Genomic DNA, 20,336 nt, shown 5'->3' with positions numbered 1-20,336 from the left:
GGGGTCACTGCACATGCTCCCCTTAGTGAACACATCTGTGTGATGAATGCAGCGTAATGGATGCCCGTGTTGTTTTTGTGGCTATCAACTATGAAAACAAAGTAGACTACTGTAGAGATGGAGCAGGGGTCAAAGTAGAGACCAGAGAGTAAAGCAAAAAGCTGTGCAGGTTTCAATAGCAGTGTTTTAATCAACACAAAAGCAACATTTCTTTCTTACACTGAAATCTTGATCAGTACATTCAAACAGTAAGATTAACAGTCTCTTTAGGAGTTAGCTGCATTTGGTGCATCCTGGAAGTCTCAACCTACATCGGAATGTTGTCACACTTCACTTAACCTTGCTTATATTATACATAAAAAAAGCAAGCAGCCATACATTGCTCAAAGGCACATTCTGAATAAAGTGAAAATAATATGGTTAAAATGCCTTTATGTTATATAGAAATTCCAGTAAAACATTATTCTGACCAAAGATTTGAGACCTGGATTCCCTGTTTGCTCAATCTAATCTATGTCCTCATCCTGGAACACACTCATACAGATGCTGGTACCGACACTGGTGGCACCACTGGGCTCATAAGGGTATTTCTTTAAGCAGTCGCCATAATTTTAAACACCCGTATATCTGCAGAGCCAGTCTGCAGCAAAACCAACATAGCCTGACGATGATACACACCACACACACTCACCATGCAGACCATCTCAAATGTGGATTTACTGAAAATTGAGTTCAGTAATGGGGATTAAGATGGGATGGTCTGAGTCAGCATTAAACAATGAGTCGGCACAGACTTGGCAGAAGGGCAAATAGATGAAAGTATTACTCACCCTTGATGCTTCAGGACAGGTGTACATGTCTGTGTGCTGAGCTGAAACCACTTTACTTTATTTCAGTATCTCTGTTTACATTAAATGCTTCTAAAATCCCAACCCAATGTACCTTACTGCTATAAATAAGAGCAGAACAGATTTTAGTACTCTAAGAAACTCAGTACCAGTAATATTAAAGCCTACCTTCAATGTTTTGGTTTGCTTACATTCTTTCTCTATAAATGTTCTTGTGTGACACCTGCTTGATTTGTTTGAAATGAGCTTTCCTTTAGCTTTAAATAGACCTACTTTCTTTGCCGAAAGTGTACTGCATAATTGGACCGAGTCCTTTATGCTTAGAGTGCTGCTTAACAGAGATACTTTGCTGATTTTGTTTCAAGAATGATGAATATTATTAATTTTCCAAAGATCCAATGGTGTTGTGTGGTTACTATTCGGTCATTGTGGCTTTAAAACCCCTTTTGCTGATCACAGATTAGTTTAGGAAACAACAGCTCTCCATGTCTCCTTCTGTATAGGGGTGGTATGGCAGATTACTCGACCTCCCAGAATGACACCCCAACACCTGCATCTGCTCATGAATGAGCAAAGAGAGATATCTATCATCTTTACTCACAGACTTAGAACAGAGCCTACTGGAATGTTAAACTGGATCTTATCACATTTTTACTGCCTTCGTTCCCCCTTTTAAAAATAAAAATGTGCATTTACATGACATTAACCCTATCACTACTGCAGATTTACCACTGATGAATTGTAGCATTCTTGCTAGGCTTATGTCAGATCTATTGTGCTTGATACTGGTTATTTCATTCAAATTTAGGATTTTTTACAGAGATGAGCACAGTTAAATCTCAACAGGATTCTTTATCAAGTAGCACAAAATAGAGTTCAGCTGCACTTTAGGTGATACTCATGTCTATGAATTTTCACTGCTTGAGGACCTGTTTTATATAAAGTACAAAGAACCGTCAGGTGATAAATTACAGCAATAAGTAATTAAATCAGAGAATCTAAATATCCTAAATCACCATGAGAAAATGGTTTGGTCTAAACAAATGATCATCTTTTTAGGTGAATCTTAGATGAACGATGTGTTTAACTGGCTTTGGCTATTAAAACTATACAAATCAGACAAACACTTAATTTTACTGTAACTGGAAGCTGGAAGATTTGCAGTAATACAGTTACCGTAATCTTTGGAACTGTTTGATGATTGTAACAAAAATGCCCTGAAAAGATTGTATAAACAAATTGAAGAATGTATTTTGATGAACATCACCCACCTTTCCTGATAAGTTGATGCATGCCAGAAAAAGCGTTTTTCATACTTAAATATCTATTTCTTTAATTGAACAAGATTCCTTGACTAAACTTTAGATTATCTGTTTTCCCTGCATGTTCAGCTCCTTGTCTCTGTCATCTTTTTCTGTCCTCACTTCCATGCATATGCTGCGGCTGATGGTGTTGTAGGGAAATGAAGCACAACGCTGGGTTTTTAAATAGCATCCTTGCCCGAATCAGCCGTTCCTAATATGGCAGAGTACAAGGACACTAGCCCCAAAATATCAGCCACCCCTCACTAGAAATAAAACTTGTGCCATAATCGTAATCGTGAAAAGTGCACCAAAAACTCACAGAACTAATCAAGACTTTATGGTATGTGATAGGTATTTTCCTTTCGAACCTAAATAAAAGAAAGAACCACAGACAACGTATAAGGTTTAAAGTCTGAGAAACTCAGTGTTATCTATTTCTCGTAAAGTTGAACAGACAGTAGTGACCTCCAGGTCATTTAAAGAAGAGAACACTTTAAACAGAAAATCACAAAGATCTATAGACTTAATGTGAACTAGAGTAAGAAAATAAAATGATAATACCAAAAAATCTCCAACAGTATGCTGTACTGAATTTTGACAGTTTCACTTGAGCTCCAGAAGACTTTAGAAATAGCCTTCAAAATCTGTGGTTTTGAATATACATTACTTTGTTTGTTGAAGAAAATGCCATCAAAAATGGTAAAATTCTTCTTTTTTTTTGTTAGGATCTTGGTGGGAGCGCCACAGGCAGCAGGGCGGGGTCTACTGACGGGAACTCGGCCTGGAGCCCTTTTCCGTTGTCCGATCACGCCGGAGGAGTACGACTGTGAGAGGGTTAATATCGATGGAGACGGTGAGTTTGGGCTCAGCTTGGAAAATTCAACCAGTAATTAACTAGGTGATCTACAAGCAGCTTAATTGCTGTTTGTGTTTTTTTTAATAACATTTTTAACTAAATGTGTTCTGTGTTCTATCATTTGTAATATCAAGAAAAAGTAAAACTTTGAGATTGTAGTTACCGTACATGTGAAAAAATTTCTTTCTTGACAGTCGTCAGATGTGACTGTCCTAATGCTTTTAATCCATTTATTGAGTTGGGATGGTTTCTTGAAAGCTAGAGTGCTTCAGAAACAATAAACACGATGACTCAACATGTCTTCCACAGAAAAGGTCTAAAAAGCAGAGCTGAAGTAATCATATGCAGTCTTTGGGTGCAATAAATACATTGTGGCATTTCTGTTATTGTTTTATTATTTTTTGTTCCTTTCACTGATCATATAGGAAATATACACTACACTGCCCTACAATTACCACTGATATTTCTCTGTTTGTTTCATTTGCATAGTCTTTTAGAAGGTCCTTACATTAAGAAAAAATGGGCCAAAGTTCCATAAGGAAAGGTGGTGATAGTTTCATTTAATATTGCAATGATTACATCAGTTAAGAGTACTGCATGTTTTCCTCATTCTTTGTCAGTATCAGTATGTATTCTGCAGCTTTAGCGTTCTGTTAATTATCATCATCAACATTGACACTGATGCTTCATTTTCTGTTTTTACACAGTAAGTCTTGACAGAGAAAGCAAAGACAATCAGTGGTTGGGAGTTTCGGTAAAAAGTCAAGGAATTGGAGGCAAGGTGGTGGTAAGTATTATTCTAAACATCCACCAGTGCAGAATGGTGTCTTGTAATTGGGCAAAAGCATGTTTTATCTGAGCCAGGCGGAAGGAATAAATGTCATAAATTCTGTTTCTCACAAGACCTGTGCTCACCTGTATGAGCTAAGACAACGAGTCAAGCAACCTTCGGAAACTCGGGATCCCATCGGACGCTGCTACGTCCTGAGCGATGACCTGACGAGGCGGGACGACTTGGATGGAGGGGAGTGGAAGTTCTGTGAGGGTCGACCGCAGGGGCACGAGCAGTTTGGCTTCTGTCAGCAGGGCTTGTCTGTCAGTTTCACTCCAGACAGAAACTTTATTCTGTTTGGAGCTCCAGGAACCTACAACTGGAAAGGTAACAATTCAGCATTAATATATATTTCCAATTTTACAAAACATATCAAAGTTTAAAAAAGCGTTATTGCAATATGCAGAAAGTGTGAGAAGTGGGGTAAAAATCTTTATTGTAATCTAAGAAAGAAAGGCAGTCAATGGAATTTTATTTAATATATTACTGACTGCAGGACAGACCTCATGATTATAGGCCAATCTACTGATTGAACACAAACAGTGACAGATACTAAATCAAATTAAGCTCTTTGATTTATCTAATGCAATTATTACTTAATGGATTAGCCTTAGTCAGAGGTAAAAATGTAACAGACAGTGTTTTCTTATTGCAACTCCTTTACGCATTTTCACATATAAATTCAACTGAGCTCAACTTAGTTTATTTTTGTGATGCAAATTCACAACAAATTTAACCCAATTTACTTTACAAAACAAACATCAAATTTGTATCCAGAAACATGTCAGGAGCACATCATTTGCTAAAAAGTTAAACATTTGTTTGCAGAAGATGAATAAACTAGAACTAAAAATAATAATAAGAAATACTTGTAAATATTAACCTTTTCAATGCTCACATTTCAAATTTTTTTTTACTGATAGTTGGCATAGAAAAAGATGGTAGTGTTCAGCCAGCTGAAACTGCTACTTTCAACAAAAAAAGTAAAATACATCGGATGTTCAAAATGAGTGCTTTTTTTCTCAGTTCCGCACTAAAATATGATTTTATAATTATTAGGTATAGTAGAAAAGCTAACAATTAGCTCTCTGTCACTGTGTATTTATTATGCTTTCAAACGTTTACAGACTGTAAACGTTTGAAAATTTATAATGTTACCCTATACAAGCTCAAAGCATAAAATCATAATATAAGATAATGACTTTTTTGTTGAGGTTAATTGGCTTCACCCAAATATGACAAAAAATTTGTCTGAAATTCTACCACCTTGAGTAAAAAGTCAGTGACTGGTGCATCAATATTGCGTCATGTCATAATTTATTAAACAAGAATGAAGCTGTGGTAGAAAAGTAATTGAAAAGTACATTCCTAAAACAAAGTAGATTCTTAACAAACTTAAATTTAGAGTAAAACATGCAAGAAAAAAAAACTGAACTTGAAATTTGTTGTGCTTTCTGCTTTATCATCACTGTAGAAAATGTTTTCTTGTTGTCCTGCTGTGCCTTCACCTGTTTCCTTTCCAGGTGAACTGCGAGTCGAACTCCTGAACCAGACCGTTCTTGAACTTGGTTTCTATGACAACGGCCCATACGAGGTGGCAGATTACAATGAGCTCAATGCGCTGCTCATCCCCTTGCCCTACCACAGTTACCTGGGTAGGATTCGCCCTCTATGCTCACTGCTGCCCGAGCACAGGAGAGAAAGAGAGGGCCGTGGGAGGCTGATGTCCAGGCTCAGACTGTAATCTGACTAAACACAGGAACAGTAGCAAGACCTCAACCGCCCCTGACTGGAAGAGGGTAAACTTGTTTTAGTGTCACTCCCATTCCCTGGGGATTATTTCTGGCTGAGCCCGTGACTCATAAAACCCAAAATATGACTCAATATCTTTGTGTAAGTCCTTTCTCACAGTGGGTGGACATGTTAAAAACGCCTGCAGCTGACAGTGGCCTGAGATGAATTCTTTTGATGCCAGTGATTACTGGTTTTCTTACAGAAACAAGAGAAAACATTGTATGGTCCAGCTTCAGTGCGATGGTGCTGAACTCATTCCATGTGCCACCCTCTTTGAAAAGCAGGAAGGGAGAAAATTTGTCACATTTTTTATTTGTGGGATGCAGTCTGAGCCCAAAACGTCACCTTTCCAACATGAACTCCGTGGTTCTGCAGACGAAAGTGCTGCTGCGCCACAAAAACAAAGCATCAGTCAATCACAGCTTGTCTCACCTGCACTCCCTCTTCTCCTCTTTTTCCTCCCTCATCATTTCACCACCCCATCACTCCCCTCCCACACTTGTTCTTCTGTCTTTCTTCTCCCGTTTCTGGGCCACATAGGGCTCTTGTTCATGGCTAGCGCCGTTGAAGATACACTGCTGTACAAAACTCTGGAGCCTTCCACATCGTTTGAGGACGTAGCTCATAATAGCTACTTAGGTTTGTAGGCGTGGAGTGTTGTTTGGATCTAGTTGGACTCTTAGTTGATGTAGTCTGTGTTCTGTCTCTGTCTTTGTCTTTATCACTTGTCCTCAGATGTAGATTTTTACTCTGTAGTCTTTGTACCATAATAAGAGAAAGCCATCTAAAGCTTTCTTTTTCTCTGAACTCTGATAACTTAATTTGACTTAATTTGATATTTTTAGATTAATTTCAGTCAGAATTCCCAACTTTCTATCTTTGAGCCAAGAAGATGGTTGTCTCTCTGTGTTTAGTAGCACGAGGGTGTTTGTCTGTTTTGTCCAACGTCATTAGTGTATTTAGACCATTTATCAGTGTTTGCTTTGGTGAAACTTTCCAGAGCATCTTGGTGGTGGGTTTTCTGTTGATTGTTGGAGTTTCACTTAACAAAACTGTGTTAGAATTTAACTAACAACCCAAGAAGCATTGTTGCACAGATGTGTTTCTAACTAAACTCTAACATAGATGGTGTAACAATAGTTATGCTGTTTTTGCAAAGAGTATTTTTCAGAAAATTGAAAAAACTTAAATGTAGTTTTTTGTTTTTTTTGTATTTTGTGTGATAGACCAAAACAAAGAAGTGCATAAAAAAAGACAATATGTCTTTCTTTTTTGATTTTTTGTTGTCCATTTGTTTTAAGGCCCATTTACTCTCATTACCCAGAATATTATCAATTGAACCTATGTCTGAAGTCATCTAATCAATAGACTCAGATTGGGTGTAATTTAATCTCAGGATTAATCCAACTGATTTGTGAAAGCCTCAACAGTTTGCGGAAGAAAAGGTGAAAAAAAAAACTGCACAGAAACAAAGAAACACCACAGACAACTCAAGGATACAGTTTTGGAGAAGCAAGATTAGACTGTATTTATCTCAGCTTTAAATATCTCATTGTGCACATCTCATCGAAAAAAGAAAATGTTTTTCTTCCATTTCACATTTGTGCACAACTTTGTAGTCTGTCATATAAAATAAATTAAACAAAAATTCATAAAAGTTTCTATTTGTAAAGTGGAAAAAATGTTGAAAAGTTCAGTGGGTATAATATCGACTGTTTTATTTCATAAAACGTTACCATATTTTGCAGGATCTTGAGGATGTCTGACCAGATAAGAAAACACGTTTTGGTACTGGGTGGCTTGTAGATCGAAAAAGAGAATGTACATAAATATTACAACATTTTTTATTCAAAAGGCGTTTATTTATTGGTTAGCCAATCTTAGTACATTTCAAGAAAATATATTAATCTTATTGTGGAGCTACAGTACATGAAATCTCTAGGCATTAGAGATTCAGTGGCTTCTGTTAAGCTTCAGAAACAACATTTGGAAGGACGTCTTTATCAGGCATATTAAAACTGTCTGTTGTCAAAGAGCCAGCGTCTGCTAAACCAGACCAGTTTATATTTATTGTCGATTTTCAGTTATTATTCTTGACTGTGTGGATCCACTATAAATCTCTCTCTATTCACATTCATCTGAGCCTGAATACCCTCGCAAAGTTGAGCTGTCTCCTTGACAACACTAATTCCCTCCTGACCTTTTAGCCCTCGTTTATCACTCACATGCTTTCATTTATCCTGCAACCAGATGACATGACACACCTATCCATGTGTGCTAACATTTCAATCATTGCTCTTAAATATCACAGGATTTATGCATTTTATCACAATGTGGTCACAGCTGATTAACAGTGCAAATTATCCTTTCAAATTGGTGTGTTTTTCTGAACAGGCATCCTTTGTAAATTCCTCAAGGCCAAACCAAATGTCACCACAGAATGTATAAAAGCACAAAAAGCAGTTTTATAATACAGTTTTAATACTAGCCTGGTTTGAAATATTATCACTTTGGGTATTTGTAATTTATTGTCAATTTTATGCAGATGACTTAGTTTACGATTTAAGACCAAATTATTTCAGATCACTTGATTTGTTTGTTTTTTTCTGCCAATAAATACCATTAATTACAGGAAGATTAAACAAATAAAATGATTTTTTTTTCTTAAAATTGGAATTTAAAAAAAATTATGTGTGACTTTTGCCTAGAATCTGATTAAAAGCAACAATTATGTAGTTACAATATATATATGATCAAAAATATTAGACATATTTTATTATTTTGTGGTGAAACTATAAATACCATACAGTTCAGAAGAGTTACCAAAGTGGTAAACAATTTTTCTGCTTCTGCTCCACAGTTAGTTTTGCTTAAGCTTGCTGGTAGCAAAGTCACCATGTGCAGAAAAAGTAACACCCAGCCTCCATTTATTGGTTTTAGAGGAGCTGCAATGTTAAATTCCACACCTGCCACCCTGGAGCTGCTCTCGTTTTGTGTCCTTCTTTGTCTTCTTTTGCATGTTTACTCAGAGCTAACAAATGTCCTTTGTGTTGTCATGGATTAACCCCTCCATATGAACCCTCCGCCTGCTTTTTACACTGAAAAATGTATGTATTTGTATAAAAGACTTAAAATGATTTGTAATTTGTTTTACATCTTGATAAGAAAATGCTAACACAATATTTTCATGAAGTAAATACACACTTGCTACTCCTTTGGATCACGTGATTAACATTCAAGTGTGTTTTCACATTCCTGCACACATCAGGTTGCAGAGAGCACACATAAAGACGGAACAGATGCATTTGATCATAAATCTGGTTAATGTGCTTTCACTTTATTTACACACTGACCCCGCCAGAGGCATGCGCTGCAACGTCATCAATCTCATCAGACCAAAACCAAACATCTCTTTCTGTTACTGTCACAATTAGCCCGTTTGCTTTTACCGTTAGACACAAACACAACCCACAGCATTTACACACATCATGACTCTGTCATAAAATCAATAGTCACTTAAGCTACACATTTCATTAGTAAGTAGACAAGCAGATCATTGCACATACTGAAGAGCTGCCACTAAACCTCACAGCCAATACTAATGTCTGAACCCAAATCCGTTACTCCCCAACCCCCTTTTCCTCTTCTTATGCTTTTTTCTCCTCTTACACCAGGGTTTTCTGTAGACTCAGCTAAGGGTATAATGAATCTCAAGGAGCTGACCTTTGTGGCCGGCGCACCACGTGCCAATCACACAGGGGCTGTGGTGCTGCTGAGGAAGGACAACGTGCACCGACTGGTGCCACAGCACATCTTCTGGGGGGAGGAGCTGGCTTCCTCGTTTGGATATTCAGTGGCCGCCACAGATCTTAACAAGGATGGGTGAGGAAAAGCTAATTTATAATTCACTGTGAAATTTTATGAGAGACCTGGTGGCCATCTGGCTTACTGTCAGTTCCCACGAGGGGTCGCCGCACATTTTTTGGCCAGTACGGGGCCAAATAATACGGGTTATATTTGAATCAAATAAACATAATAAAAATATTTTTTGTCCGTGTTGGTTGATTTTCTTGGAAGACGTTGGGGAAATCCAATGAACCAAGAATAATCTATCAAATTCAATGCTCTTCGTGGAAATGGACAAAGGGGAAAAGCTGAAAGGCTGCTATAGAAAAAACAGCTAAAAAGCAAACGGCTAATACATTTGCTATTGTCACTACAGCAGCAGATGAGATTTGACTCAGGGACAAATTGAGGAAGAGGTCAGATTAACTATTGTCGACCTGCTAAGAAGTAGCCGAAATGTTCATATAGCGGGACGTTTCCTGTAGGGTTTGTGTATGCGAGTTTGTGTGTTTAATAGTTCTTTTAATATTAAAAAGAAATAAATAACAAAAAAATACAAAAGCATTCTTCAAAATGAGCATCAAGAAAGTCTGCTTTCTGAGATTTAACCACATAAATCAAATTTGTTCAAAGATGAGGAGAGTGGTCTATAAACCTTCAAGCTCTAAATATGATTTAAATAGTGAAATTTCATCTATTTCTGTTTCTAGATGGACAGATGTGATTGTTGGAGCTCCCAACTTTTTTGACCGCAAAGCAGAGATTGGTGGAGCTGTTTATGTTTATCTAAACCCGCTTGGTCACTGGGATGATCAGGCCAGACCGATCCGCCTCAACGGGACATACGACTCCATGTTTGGGATGACAGTCGGTAGCATCGGAGATCTGGATCAGGACGGATATGGAGGTGTGAGCAACACTGATTTTTGTTTACAGAGCTTATGGGTAAATCATGAATCTTAATCAGAAACTTCATGTATTAATAACAAAAAGGTTGTGTTTGAATTGTAAGATTTTGAAACTGGGGTTTCTGAATTTTCAAAATGAGATGTGCTGTTGGTGTTACTTCAGACTGGTGTTGGCATTAACAGGTTGAAAGGTGCTCATTAGTTGTGCTTGGGGAACCAAAAGAGGTGAAAATAAGTTTGTCTGATATTTGCAGATATTGCTGTGGGAGCTCCATTTGATGGAGATGGGAAGGTTTTTATCTACAGAGGCTCCGATGCTGGAATTGAAACTAAACCTGCTCAGGTCAGTTTCAGAAGGAAACCTAATAACTTTGCATGTAAGCAAATGTAAGCAGTGAGGATATTATAAATGTAATCTATATCACATCAGGTTCTGGATGGCCATGACTTTGATGTGACACGTTTTGGATACTCCTTCTCAGGGGGGCTGGATATCGATGAGAACCATTATCCAGATTTGGTTGTTGGTTCTCTTAATGACTCAGTGGTTCTCTTCAGGTAATAAAAAACACAAAGTACAAAGTAATAAAAAACACAAAGTACAAAGTACTTTCTTTCAGTAAACATCTACACAGAAAGTCATAGGTCTAATCTTTAGTTAATGTTTCCTAATTGTAATCAATATGTAGAAAATACTGCAAACAACTAGGCAATAAAGACATCTAAGCGAATGATTTAGTTTCCCTTAATGCATCATATTGTGCTGTTTCTGTGTCCTCAAGGTCTTGTCCGGTTATTCATGTGGTCAGGGAAGTATCAATTGAACCTCAAAATATTGATTTGGACCAAAAGAACTGCAAGGAAAGAGACGGTGTCTGGTATGAACAGATAATGTGAAAAACCCCTAAGACAACTCAGCCCTAAACTGAAGGATTTGTTGCTTTAGAAAAAGTGTCTGCTAATATCTAACTGGGTTTTGCTTTTCTCCAACTTCCTTTTAGTGTTGAGGTTGAGGCCTGTTTTATGTTCACAGCACACCCTCATCATTACTCACCACACATTAGTAAGTCAAACTAAAGTTTTCAGCTTTTATATTGTTTAATGTACCTACTTCGCAACATAAATTGTACCATTTGTCAAGAGATTTTATACAAACATTAGAAACCTCTCTTATTTGAAGTATAATTACATTCAAATGAAATGCAGATATGCTTTAGTTTTATTTTGACTTTTTATTTTGACTCATTTCTTTTTGCTCTCCTCAAGCCCTGGTAGTGCAGTTTGAAGCAGACACAGAGCGCAGAAAGCTGGGCCTCCCTCACCGTGTTAGCTTTCTGGGACGCAGCTCGCTGGAGCCTGAATACACCCAGACAGAAGAAGTGGAGCTTCATCGGCAGCGCGAGACTAACTGTGCCACTGCTCTCTTCCAGCTGCACGTAAGTTACTAAGTGCAACCATTTCTAAGTTTATGCTGCTTTTTACCACCTATGTTTTTTCGGCTAAACATTCCTGGTCTGTTTTGCTTCCTGTCCTCCAGGAAAACATTCGTGACAAACTGCGTCCCATTTCACTAACGATAACCCACAACATCAAGCCTGTGCCGCCACGCAGAAACTCTGCCAAGAGGCCGCAGAAACTACCGCCTGTGCTGAATATCTCTCCATCTAAAACGCTAAATTCTGAGGTTTGTAGCAAAAGTAAGGGTAGTAGATCTTTTAATTGAAACCCTTGAACTAAATGCTTCTTCTGCTTTTTTTTGAATAAACTCTGAAGGTGAACTTCCTGCGAGAGGGATGCGGCAGCGACAAAATCTGTCAGAGCAATCTGAAGCTGAGCTACCAGTTTGGAACAACGCACCTTAACTCTGACTTCTTCACTCCTCTGCCAAAGTTAGTGCAGTCACTGGTTAATACTTCAGTTTGATGATGTCTTTCACTGCAATAACACAAAATATTACCAAGTATTTTTATCTAACTTATACGTAACTCTTCAGCAAGAGGACCTTGTTAATTGATGTAAAAAATCCCTTAATATTAATGAAAAATACTAGTTCCACTGGTATTTTTTCGTCAATATTAGGTTTTATCAATATTTAAGAAGTATTGACTTAAAACAAGCTCCTAGGCCTTCTTAAAAACTTACTTGTAAGTAAGTCATGTTCTGTTGTATTCCAAGTGTACTAAGACATTTATCCTACAATCTAGATCTAGAGAATTCTTGGTAAGATTTTATATTTTTGCAGTTTAATTATTATTGCTGTCAGACTGCTTGTTTATTTTATATCTAGAAATGCTTGCTTTCTCCTAAGGTGAAAGACATATTTGCTACAACCCAGTAGGTTTAGTTTAGAAAGATTGTGTGCTTATATACATTTCTTACTCTATTGCAAAATGTTTGCTTTTCAACCAGCTGACCCAATCTTTTCTTGCCTTGGTGCAGAGATAATGATGGTGTTCAGGTGTTTTCTCTGTCTGATCAACGACTGGTGGTGCTGGAGATCACAGTGACCAACATGCCTTCAGACCCTCTGAACCCCGAGGAGGACGGCGATGACGCTCATGCTTCCCAACTGTTCATCACACTTCCAGACACGTTGCCATACGCCGGCTCCAGGGTCCCACCTCAGGTATGCCTTAAATTAAGGAGTTAAAGGAATCCCTGTGTGAATCAGTATGTCTGTTATAAAGGTATATGTTTGATGTCCTGCAGATGATATGTCAAGCGAATCAGAATGGATCCCAGGTTGAATGTGATCTGGGAAATCCTGTCAAGCGAAATGCGAAGGTAGAAAATAGTTTCTTTTATCTCGTCTTGTGAATGTGTTGCTTCCTAGAAGCACTTTTAAAAGAAATCTGGCACAATCCAATGAAAGATACATGTATTATCACCACTATAGAAGCTCAAACCAGACTAAAACCTCTGTCTGTTTTACAATTATATTTACACTTCATTTCAGCTAAAATTCACCATCAACCTGAGTACATCAAATATTACTACTGAGACCACTGAGCTCACTGCAGGTCTCCAACTGGCAACGTATGTCCCAATAACCCCATCTGTAACAACCGGTGGTTAACGCATGAACACTTTCATCTATTTAATACGTTTTTATTGTGACTTGTTGATGTTTTCTCTCCAGGATCAGTGAACAGCTTAATCTGGATCCTGTCACAGCTTTTGCTAAAGTTGTGATAGAGCTCCCCCTGTCTGTCAATGGGTGAGTAAGCAGTTTTCCACAAATAACTCTGTTGGTCTTGATACACAAAATGGAATGTAAATATTGCATTCTGTTTACAATTAGATATCTTTTAAAGACAGTTGAAATGGATTTTACTTACAGATATTGGAGTAAATGTTGCACACCATACTTTATAGACGTTTATTTGAAAAAAAGATTGAAAAATACAGTGAGGTTTTTGGTTGTAACATGAGAAAATGATCCAGAGGTATGAAGAAAAGCCTCCAAGCTGAAGTGTTGATGTGATTGTGTCTTTTTTGTTGTTTTTTTTTTCAGACTAGCTCGTCCTCACCAGCTGTTCTTCAGCGGTATCGTAAAGGGGGAGAGTGCCATGACCAGCCTGGAGGACATCGGCAACCCTATAGATTTAGAATTTGTGGTGAGTTTATGCCTATCTAGCTTGCCTGTGTACTCTGCAAAAACATAAAACCTTGCCAAGTATTTTTGGTCTAGTTTGCAAATATCTGACTACACTTCAGCAAGATATAGGAGCTTGTTTTAAGTCAGCAATTACTTAATACAGATTTGTTTTAGAAGTTCTTGTTCCACTGGCAGATTTCTTTCACTTATAATATTGGAAAATTGTTTTGTTTTAGGGGACAAAAATCTGACAGTGGAAATAGCACTTTTTAAAATTAATATTTTGCTGTAAAGTTACTTGTAAGTTAGGTTTGTCTTAGTTAGATGTAGATATTTGCAGTAGAAACTGGATAAAATACCTGGTAAGATTTTGTGTTTTTGTAGTGTATCTTATGAAAGAATAATTTTCTGTGATTACTACAATTTAATTACTCAGTTTAACTAACATTGGAGAGACTTTTAAGCAAAAAGATAAAACAACAGCTGTTTTCTCAGCTCTCCAATCCTGGAAAAGCGCTCCAGAAACTTGGCTCCGCCTTCCTCAACATCATGTGGCCTATCGAGCTGCCCAATGGGAAGTGGCTGCTGTATCCCGCAAGCCTGAGGTTTGAGGGTCAACCAGACACTCGCTGTAGTCCTGCTGAGGCTGTGAATCCTCTAAATCTGCAGAGCTCATCGGCTGCTAATCAGGTGGTAGGTGGAACTGGAGTTAGGGTCATTCAGCTGTTCTCCAACCTCCACTTACATCCAAAATTACATGCTTAAAAGATAATTTATGGGACTATTTACAGGTTGGTAGAAGTCGCCGTTCACACCCAGAGGAGAAAGATCAAGTGATTACAAAAGGCAGCGATGGAGACACCACTCCAGCAGTGGCAGCTTCAGAAAGACGCAAGTCACTCAAACTGGTAAGAGGGACAAGAAATATGGAAAAAATAACTAACTTTAGTTAATTATTACAAATGATCTCAGGAAACTGAAGGTAGATACATTTGATTTGCGGAGATTATGACACAAAGGATGTCGCTTTAAAGGGTAATCTACTTCAGATGTCCTTTTGCTCCTCAGGATTGCCTGCTGGGGTCAGCGCGCTGTGTGCTGTTCCATTGTCCACTCCACAGCTTTACTGGTCAGGCTGTTCTCAAGATCCACGCCAGGTTATGGAAGAGCAGTTTCATAGAGGTAAAAAAAAAAAAAAAAAAAGTTATGTCTCCTTTAAATGTCTTTAAAGGCAAGAACTGAAGGTTAGCTGGAACTCATTTTCATTTTCAAAATGTTGTGATGGGTTGAGATGGAAACTGCAACCTAAACATACCCCCATTTGAACAATTAAAATCACTTTTAGGGTTAAAGTTTAATTTGTTTCTCTGTCTCTCAGGATTTTCCAACAGTTAGTGCTCTAGAGCTGCTGATCAGAGCTAACATCTCTGTGAAGTCCACCATCAAACATCTGGTCCTCAGAGATGCATCTGTACAGGTACTCAGCTCACCTCAGAAAAGTAAAGAATACATTATTGTAATATATTTAAACACATTGAGAAACAAAAGACCTGAACATGTAAGTTCACTGAACCAGAGACCAAGAAGATTTTCATGTCAGACGTTGTTAATGCAGAATACATTAAAATATGTGAAAAATATATTTAGCATTTTGTAAATTGTACAATTAACTCTCTCTTCCTCACCAGATCCCAGTAATGATCTACCCAGAGCTTGATCTTGCAGAGCAGTACATGATTCCCTGGTGGATCATCCTGATAGCCATCCTGGCAGGCATCCTGCTGCTGACTCTCCTTGTCTGCATATTATGGAAGGTAACTCACAGGATATCTTGGTGTTATGCTGTTTGAGCAGTGGTGTAGACTTCTTTATACTCTAGATATAAACTTTATGTATATATGTTTTAGATAAGGGTCAACTCTCTAAATTAGAAAATTACTGGAAAGATTTTGTGGCTTACTTTTGCTGGACGATAGTATATGGAACGTTTAGTGGAAGGAAAATGTGTGTCGGAGAAAAACTGTATGATCTACAAGGACAAGCTTTGACAAGATGAGAGGAAAACTCGTTCAAGAATTGTTGGAGATTTACTTGGTGTGGATTTGAGCTGGACTCAGAGCTGCAGGAGATGCCAAACACAGATGTATCAACTATCGCTTTACTTGTATTAAGCCACTTCTGATCCACAGGGTATGCAGGAAGCCCTTTATCAGGGCTGAGGAGAAAAATGACTGGATGGTTACTCAGTGGTCCAGAGTCCTGTTTTTAAATTTTGCATTTTATTTAGAAATTAAGGCATTATTTTTGAAATAAATTAATTTTAAGTGAAATTTCAATTCATTGAGATGCATCTGTAAATAACTGTTAAATATTAAATTGAGATTAAGCATATTTTCAGGACCTACGTGAAGAAAACATTTGGTACTGGTACTTAAATATGCCCTCAAATACTGTCTGTAGCTAAAATGTTCATCAAGGCTTTCTAGAGATCAACATCCAACTCAGAGGTTTCTAAATGTGTAAATTATCCCATCACTTAACTTTCAGTGATGGGATAATTTACACATTTAGCGTTCAGCATTTTCTCTGCACTCAATCTGTTTATTTCTGATCTTTCTTTTATCTTCCAGTCATATAAATCTTTCCAGCTGTCTCTGAATTATACTTTTCCCCTTTTCTTCCTATATTTCTTCTACGTTTTCCCATTCCTGTTTTTTTTTCTTTTATGGATCATTCTGTTTTTGAACCTGTCACTTTTCTCTTTGTTTCTCCACTCCCTCTCCGTTATGATCTGATGCCTCAGTGCGGCTTCTTCAAGCGCAGCGAGCGGCGCCCGCACTATGAGACGGAGTACTACCGCGCCCATTTGGTGGTGCAGCCCTCGGAGGTGGAGAAGCAGGCATTAGAGCTATAATATCAAACCTATTTCCATCTGGCCTGCTCTCCCCTCCTCCTCTCTCTCCAAGCGGTAAAACTCCTCATGCACAATTATTCTGCTGCTCAGCCCACAGGAAGGCTGGTGTTGTACGTCATAGCATGAAACAGAGATGAGTGCTGCTCTATTGGCAGTATGGGGGTTGTGCAAAATCTAAACAGTAGGGCTGAAAATAATTGTGTCCTGCTAGTTTCTAATATTCAGATTTTTATTTTTATCTTTCTGAATCAATGAGTGAACGTTAAAGATGCAACTTTTTTTGTGTTTCGATGTGTGATTACGCCACTGCAGTAAAAAATATATATTTAGACTTTTTACACTTCTTTACATGTACCAATAATTATTGAGTCTGTATGTAAGTTATTCCACAAAGCTTTCGATAGTGTCCTAATCCTTACCTTTAAAATGCACAGTACGGTAACAAATCCTCTATATTTGCAACGCAATGAAAAAGAAACGTTAAAACATTACATTTCTCTCAATCAAATTAAGTGCATCCAAGTAAAAACATTATGTTTACTAAAGTTGTCATGCAAAACAAACGTAAATAAAGTACATTTGGGAATCCTAAGTCAATTACATGTAACAAATTTAAAAAAAAAATTTGGTTGGAGCTCCATTCTCTTTTTTTCAGTGCAATCTTCAAGACCGGAGACGCTTGTTAGATCAACCATCAGTTCCACAGGATGATGATTATTAGCATGTGAAATAGTCCCATTATTGAGGATCTCATCTTAATTAGTGCTTGTTGAACACCATCCAGTCGCCTCTGCTTCAGGGCTTTGAGCTGCCTGCTGTGCTGTGTGCGGTGCCGCTTACTGTTTATTGACCTGCACCTGTTCATTCTGGCATCATTATGTGAAGATAACCCATTTTCTCACATAAACACTTGTTCAACATTTTTTTTAACCATGTTTGATTTGCATCCCATGATACGCTATAACTAACTGCCAGGATGAACTTGACAAAATCGCTGGGTGTTTTTATTCGGAATTTTTAATAGGATGGATGTTTGTTTAGTGGACTTTACGTCATACGTGTGTATAAATTTGGCAACAAAGAGCATGACAATGTGTTTTATGGTGTGTGCTGTTTTGACTGCGGGTAATCAGAGCATCATCTAAGTAATCTTAAAGGATTAGATGAGATGATTAGATGATTAAATCACTGTTTTTCTCTTTTATTCTGTGATCTCTTTCTATCTCCTCCTCAATTTCTCTGGACTCGCTCCCCTTCCTGTGTGGATAGTGTGGCTTCTTCCGACGTGCCCACTACAAAGACAAACTTCCTCAGTACCATGCGGTGAAGATTCCTCGCGAGCTCCGGCCACAGTTCCAAACGGAGAAGTCTGGAAGCATCCATAAAAAGGAATGGGCCACGCACTGGAGTGATGGGACCTTGTAACTTTAAAGCACTGAATTTGAATCGGCGTGTGTGGTACTCATTCTGTCTTTGCTTCGTAACTAACTGACTCAAAAAGGAAAAAAAAAAAAAAGCGCGCCAAGATTGGGATCATGAGATTTTGTTCATGTCAGAACATGCAAATTGGGAGCCTCTGAGCAGATATGTATTCTCCGAACTGCAGCTCATTAACATCTTGGCCTCAGCTATTCTGTTTACACTGTGTGTCCACAGTGTTTCACAGTTTGACAGCGAGTACTGAAGCCTCACAACCAGATTAGAACAAGTCTAGCGGCTCAGTATGTTTCCCGGCCTACACAAGGGAGCGTTGACGCTTTGCCGTCTGTCAGTGAGTTTGACTGGCAGCTCAAAGGAAGACTGGAAAATCAAAGACCTGCATGAATGCACAGACATGGAGGACAAGATTAGATACCAACAGACACGCAGATTGATGCAGGAACCATGTGACAAAGACTACTTTTTGCCTTAACTACTGGGACTAATGATGAATATGGGCAAAGAAAAACAGCTTTTTAACAAAATGTGTGCAAAGTATTTTTTTTTTTGTTAGTAACAATTAAAGGAATGCATTGTTTTCATGGATACTTGAAAATGTATTTAATACAAGTGCATCCCAACAAATTAAAGTAACATTGAAAGATTAATTTATTTCAGTAACAGTTCAAAAAGTGAAACATATTTATAACATACTAATTACTTCAGTTTAATTTGATGGCTTAGAACTACTAAAAATGTTTTAAATTTCCCACTTTGTGTTTCACTTTTCAAATTTAGTTATGGAAATAAACTTCTTGATGATATTTTAATTTCAGATTCACCTGTATGGTCACTTTTTTTTTTGCTGTCACATGATTTAAGAGGAGACCCCTGTGTTACTGTTATTTCTTTTTTTGAGTTATGTTAGTTAAATCTGCTGAACATCTCTGGTCTGCTGCCTGGGTTACCTTGAATTTACAATAAAATACAAAGAAGGGAATTAATTGCTGGGGCTTGTGGTAATGTTGTTGCATGGAAATCAAATGTGTCAGAAAGCTAACCCAGAGTTTCTTTTTCAACAATTTTCTGCTGATAACTAGAAATACAATGGTCATTATGCACAAGACAGAATGTCTACAACAGGTTTTCAGGTAAATAATTTTTTTCATCAAGTGTATTTTTCACCCTGCATTTTTAGAGCCGTGCAGGAAATAAAGTAGTTTTTTAACTATACAATCTCACTTGTTACACTGATCGCTACTCGTATAAATTCACTTGAACCGGTGTAATAATTTCAGCATTGATTGGTCTAATTTCAAACATGTGCCTTGCAGTAAAAATGGCAGATGGAGATCTACTCATTACAAAGACAAGGCTACTGCTAATTAGATGATGGTGCCCTCAGACATCTGATGATACCGGTGGATTATCACAACCTCTTTCAGACACAGAGCAACACAAAGAGCAGATTTCCTGGTTTTGTAAAACAACAACAAACAGAAGGGCAAACTTTTTTTCGTTTCATTGGAGTTGGCTGAAAGCACGAGGAGACAGCTTGAATTTTTAGGTATTGCTGGACAATCGTTTGTTTTTTGCATGAGGGTCCTGTTGCTGTTCTGACGTCTCCAACTCCAGTTATTTTTGTTGCCATTTGTTTTATTTATTTTTGTTTGGCTGTACGATGTCAACATTGTAAATAAAATACAAGTAGGTTCAGACATTTGTTGTTGCTAGACTTTCTTGATCCAGCAGCAAACAAGGAGTCTTGAATTTAAAAAGGTTGCAGTTCACTACCACAACACAAGGCGGCGGCAAAACAGTGAAACCGACACTAACAAGAATGCACACAAAATACACACCAAGACTAAAAATAGATTCAGCGCAACATCGTTGATGAAATATGACGCAAGTTGACAGTTGACAGTGCATGTCAAAAAAAAAAGACAATGAAGTCAAAGGAATTGCTTGTAGCCCAGTTGATTGTGTCAAAGCAGAAATCTGGGGAAGGATACCAAAA

The 20,336-nt window shown here is 37.8% G+C and overlaps 1 protein-coding gene across 6 annotated transcripts in view; it reads left to right on the top strand.

The window, feature by feature from the left end:
- itga7 (integrin, alpha 7) overlaps positions 1-20,336 on the top strand; it is a 34,716-nt gene extending 14,380 nt beyond the window's left edge. For 3 of the 6 annotated variants that reach the window (XM_028003140.1, XM_028003143.1, XM_028003137.1), the window contains 24 exons: positions 2,878-3,005; positions 3,716-3,795; positions 3,912-4,167; positions 5,364-5,495; positions 9,309-9,516; positions 10,191-10,387; positions 10,643-10,731; positions 10,819-10,946; positions 11,171-11,266; positions 11,390-11,451; positions 11,655-11,824; positions 11,926-12,072; positions 12,162-12,277; positions 12,828-13,014; positions 13,098-13,172; positions 13,345-13,424; positions 13,528-13,605; positions 13,903-14,005; positions 14,482-14,679; positions 14,778-14,894; positions 15,055-15,168; positions 15,365-15,463; positions 15,675-15,800; positions 18,170-20,336. In XM_028003140.1, coding sequence (XP_027858941.1) covers positions 2,878-3,005; positions 3,716-3,795; positions 3,912-4,167; positions 5,364-5,495; positions 9,309-9,516; positions 10,191-10,387; positions 10,643-10,731; positions 10,819-10,946; positions 11,171-11,266; positions 11,390-11,451; positions 11,655-11,824; positions 11,926-12,072; positions 12,162-12,277; positions 12,828-13,014; positions 13,098-13,172; positions 13,345-13,424; positions 13,528-13,605; positions 13,903-14,005; positions 14,482-14,679; positions 14,778-14,894; positions 15,055-15,168; positions 15,365-15,463; positions 15,675-15,800; positions 18,170-18,325 — 3,142 coding nt within the window. In that variant the 3' untranslated portion in view covers positions 18,326-20,336. Of the gene's footprint in view, positions 1-2,877; positions 3,006-3,715; positions 3,796-3,911; positions 4,168-5,363; positions 5,496-6,174; positions 6,274-9,308; positions 9,517-10,190; positions 10,388-10,642; positions 10,732-10,818; positions 10,947-11,170; positions 11,267-11,389; positions 11,452-11,654; positions 11,825-11,925; positions 12,073-12,161; positions 12,278-12,827; positions 13,015-13,097; positions 13,173-13,344; positions 13,425-13,527; positions 13,606-13,902; positions 14,006-14,481; positions 14,680-14,777; positions 14,895-15,054; positions 15,169-15,364; positions 15,464-15,674; positions 15,801-16,789; positions 16,955-18,169 lie in introns of all 6 variants that reach the window. The other 3 variants (XM_028003139.1, XM_028003138.1, XM_028003142.1) reach the window with 3 other exon arrangements.

Source organism: Xiphophorus couchianus, chromosome 20, assembly GCF_001444195.1.
Source record: "Xiphophorus couchianus chromosome 20, X_couchianus-1.0, whole genome shotgun sequence".
NCBI classification, from domain to species: domain Eukaryota; kingdom Metazoa; phylum Chordata; class Actinopteri; order Cyprinodontiformes; family Poeciliidae; genus Xiphophorus; species Xiphophorus couchianus.
Note: the sequence above shows the minus strand (reverse complement) of the source record. Positions and strands in the feature narration are given on the sequence as shown.